General features: G+C 42.3%; 1 protein-coding gene across 1 annotated transcript; it reads left to right on the top strand.

The window, feature by feature from the left end:
* Window positions 1-1,927: 1,927 nt before the first annotated feature.
* Window positions 1,928-4,006, top strand: LOC114539977. Its single transcript, XM_028560396.1, has one exon. The coding sequence runs from the start codon at window positions 1,928-1,930 to the stop codon at window positions 4,004-4,006; it is 2,079 nt and encodes a 692-aa protein (XP_028416197.1).
* Window positions 4,007-4,569: the final 563 nt, after the last annotated feature.

The following is a 4,569-nucleotide window of genomic DNA, read 5'->3' on the forward strand; positions in this document are numbered from 1 at the left end:
GCAAATACTTTAATGTTTAACTTTAATCACTCATGCATTGACGGCGTCTCTTGTGTAAAATTTTGTCAGCAGTTACTCGCCAGGATGAACGAAGTCGCGAATGGCACTGCATGTATTGACCAAGAAGTATCTAGTCTGGAACTTCTGCCATATTATCATGATATAATTACACGTAAACGATTTTGGCATTCGCTATATAAATTTGCTGTTACTTTCTGTGGCCTGAGACCGATTTTGAAATATCTGGTGGGAAAAATCATTGTTCGTGCTTTGGAAAAGAAGCAGATGAATCCGTATCAAGCGCAGTTTCCATCGCCTCAGGAAATTCGTGCAAATACAAACATACGTCCACCGACCTGTCGGGTATTTACCCTAGCTGAGACTAAAGAAATTGTGACAGCTTCCAAAGCCCATAGTTGCACAGTGACTGGAGCAGTCATAGCTTCGATACACATAGCATATTGTCAAATACTTCGAGGCAATAAATCTAAAGATATGATGCTAGACTACATGTTCTCCATTAATGGTCAACGCTTTTGTAACCCCAGACCGGACAACGATTACTTGGGCGTCATTTTGTATAATTCGGACTACAAACTAAAGTATCTTTCAGACACAAACATTGACTTCTGGAACCTTGCCAGAGAAATATCTCAGCAATTAAAACATATTGTAAGGAAGGAAGCATTTATTGCACAAATGACGGTGTTAGATCAGGCGTCAGAACCGAAGGAATTAATTAATAAGGTTTTTGATGAAAATTCCTTGGCTAAATCAATGTGCAATTACATTTCTAGTTTGGGGTCTTTTCGAGTAGACGAAACGAAGGAACGATCTGAATATTATAATTTGGATAACTGTTACATAAACACTCTTGCGCCTGATATGAACTGCAATTTCTGTCATTTTGTGTACACTATTAATGGGAAAATGACCTGGCAAATTGCAATTAGTGTTGTTGTAGATAGTAGCGATGCTGATACGTTTTGCAGTCTTTGTTTTGATAAGCTAATTGAAATGTCAACGCAATACCCAAAACACCCACTGCAATAAAAAAACGAAGACCAAGATCGGCAAGACCAGACCAAGGTCGGCAACAGACGTGCAGTGACAAAGCGACGTTTTATGTTTCTCGCAAGGAACTGAACTGAACTCATTGAACTTTATTTATCCACGGTGGATTCATCAGGGTTACAAATTGCAGCTACATGCAATAAACTATAAATATATGCACACTAAAATATATAATACAAATACAAATCAACCTGGTTTCCATGAATGCCGTGTCGTGAAAATGTGTCAAATGTCATGTTTGTGTTGTGTGTGTATTTTATATTCATATAGTTATATTCATTTATGTGGAAATAGAGTAACTTGAAAACAGGGGAAATAATGCGCGCAAACAAACGCACGTCCAACCACGAAGAAGGAAACCGCCTGTCCCACACGCTAACGCAAACGGATGGAAGAATGGGGGCAGTGCGGTTAGAGAGTTAACCGCGTTGCGGGAAAAAACATCCTGGGACGTGCATAAATTGCGCAAAGGAAATTGATGTCAAAATGGAATAATATCCCCTATAGCTTTAGTATAAATATATGTAGAATTGTAAACTTTAAGTTAGTGTTATTAGGAGAGTTGTATTGTGTGGTGTGTTGTCACCGTAACGTCAGAGTGAGTGTGTCTTTCTTAAGCGTGTCGTCTTAAGAGTATTGTGTCATCGACGTGCACTAAGTGTGTACAAAATATACCTGTACATAGAGTGTTAATAAAAGTTAAAAATACAGTCCCCGAGTTGTGGTATTCGTTGAATCTGGTGCCAGCAGCAGCGTAACTTGCAGAGAGGCGAAGTTGCGCGACACGTGGTCCTTCGAGCCGGATACAAGCAGATTCAAGAATTCAGCAGAAATCGAGTGTCGAAGTGTAGCTATGTCAGGTATATCGAGAAAACGGGCAGAGAGAGGCGGGCATCGAGCCTACGTCACCAGGAGTTTGGCACGGGCCAAAACTCTAGTAGAAGAAGTCACAGGAGAAAGTGTGTTGGAGCTTAATACGTTGAAGCTCAGCTTATCAGATAAGAGAGAAACAATAAAGAAGCTAGATGAGCAAATTTTAGGACTCATTGAAGATGACGGAGACGTCGAAGCGGAAATAGAGTCAGCGTCGAAAACGTCCGACGAGATATACGAGGGGTTAGCGGCGATTGAAATGGCCATAAAAAGGGTCGAATTATCGAATCGGCAAGCCGGGTCGCAACAAGAAACATCGAGGGCCAAGGCTAGCGCTCAAGCGCGGGTAAAGCTTCCTAAACTCGAAGTTCGGAAGTTCTCGGGAAAAGTACAAGAATGGCCAGAGTTCTGGGACGCCTTCAGCAGCGCCATTCACGAAAACGAATCCTTGTCGGACGTAGACAAGTTCACTTATTTGCGAGGGTTGCTCCAGGAGCCTGCAAAATCGGCGATTGCAGGGTTTGCGTTGACGTCCATAAACTACGAAGCGGCCGTAAAACTTCTCGAGCGACGTTTCGGTAATAAGACAATCGTACAGCGGGCGTACATCAACGATTTGCTAAATTTGAAGCCAGTGTTCAATGGGAACGACACAGAACGTTTGCGCAAGTTTTTCGACGTAGTTGAAACCAATTATCGGGGGTTAGAGGCGCTCGGTGTCAAAGAGGAAGTCTACTCGGAGATCGTAGTACCGTCGATCCTAAATAAGCTTCCAGAGGTCGTTCGACTGACAATAACGAGGGGTGAGAAGTATATGGAATGGACAATGAACGACGTGGTCAAAGCATTGTTGGCAGAGATAGAATTGCGTGAGTGCCATGATTTAACCAGCCAGACAACCAACCAAAAGGGAGAATATCAGGGGCGACGCCGTCTACCGGGAACAATCAACACGTTGTTAACAAAGAAACAAGGACTTTTCTGTGCTTATTGCACTGGAAATCACAAGAGCGAGGAATGTAGAAAGGTCACGGACAGAAAGGAGAAGTTAGAACTATTACGTAAGTTTAATAGATGTTTTAAATGTATAAATAAGGGTCATGTAGCTAAAAATTGTCGTGCACGTAATAGTACTTGTCATGTATGTGGCGGCCCGCACCATGTTTCGATCTGTGAGAAAGAGTGTGAGGGAGGTAGTGGCAACCAGAGTAAGGAAGACGAGAAAAGCAGGGAAGAGCATGCAGACCAGGCAGAAAATGGCCATAAAAGCCTTCATGTAGGTACAAGTTGTAGAGTTGCCTTACAAACAGCGCAAGGTATCTTGAAGGGTGAAAGAGAGAAAAGAGTGAGAGTGCTTTTTGACTCAGGTAGCCAGAAATCTTTTGTAACATCCAGGGCAATGAATGACGCAAAGTTGCGTGTGATTAGAAATGAATGGCTTGCGATTAATACGTTTGGTACGGCGGCGGACAAAGGGAAGTCAAGGAAGGTTGTTGATTTTGAAATTGTGTCGAAACGTGGCGATCGGAAGTTGCGGGTAGAGGCGTTGGTTGTGCCGGAGATCTCGCGAATTAGGAACGAGCATCTTGAGGTTGTTAAGGGTCAGTATCCACATTTGCAAGGTTTGTGGTTGTCGGATGTTTGTAAAACGGGTGAGATGTTAGAGATTGATGTGTTGATTGGGGCAGACAATCTTTGGGCCTTTCAAAGTGGGAAAGTTTTGAAAGGTGGTGATGATGAGCCAGTTGCTGTTGATACGATGTTAGGTTGGGTGATTAGTGGTCCACTGCTTGGGAGCTCAGAAAATGAAATAGCTAACGTTAATCTTGTTTCACAGGGCGGAGAACAAAACGAGTTAAGTTCAATAGGAGCGGATATAGAGAAACTATGGGATTTAGATACCTTAGGGGTTAAGGAATGTGATGACGTGCATGAAGCGTTACTCGACAAGATAACATTTAACGGATCAAAATATTCGGTTAAGTTGCCGTGGAAACAAGGTCACGATCATTTGCCATCCAATTATTCGAACAGTTTGGCTCGCATGAAGGACAGATAAAACGACTTCATCGGAACCAAGTTTGCTAAGAGAATACGATGCGATAATAAAAGAGCAGGAAACCCTAGGTATAATTGAGAGGGTGGGGGAACTGGAAACAAAGGAAAGAGTGCATTATTTACCCCATCAAGCGGTTGTACGTAGGGACGCAAAAACCACAAAATTACGTATTGTTTACGATGCGTCGTCAAAGGAGGGTAAGAAGGGAACATCCCTCAATGATTGTCTTCATGTGGGCCCTTCACTGACGCCATTGTTATTTGATATTTTACTAAGGTTTAGAGAAAACCCAGTAGTGTTAATCGGTGATATAGAAAAGCATTTTTGAATGTAGAAGTAGCACAAGAGGACCGGGATTATTTGAGATTTTTGTGGGTAAGAGATGCTGTAGGAGGTAATTTAGAAATTTTAGTATACAGGTTTTGCAGAGTAGTTTTCGGGTTAAATGCATCCCCATTTTTGTTAAACGCGACCCTTAGACATCATATTGAACAGTTTAATGAGAGCGATCCAATCTTTGTTCAGAAACTCAAGGACGGTTTCTACGTAGATGATCTAGTTTC

Source organism: Dendronephthya gigantea, unplaced genomic scaffold, assembly GCF_004324835.1.
Source record: "Dendronephthya gigantea isolate DGI-Jeju-01 unplaced genomic scaffold, DenGig_1.0 000003F, whole genome shotgun sequence".
In the NCBI taxonomy this organism is placed as follows: domain Eukaryota; kingdom Metazoa; phylum Cnidaria; class Anthozoa; order Malacalcyonacea; family Nephtheidae; genus Dendronephthya; species Dendronephthya gigantea.

Bases quoted from the DNA above. Each gene is read 5' to 3' on its own strand.
- LOC114539977 (XM_028560396.1), top strand. From the start codon at position 1,928: ATGTCAGGTATATCGAGAAAACGGGCAGAGAGAGGCGGGCATCGAGCC.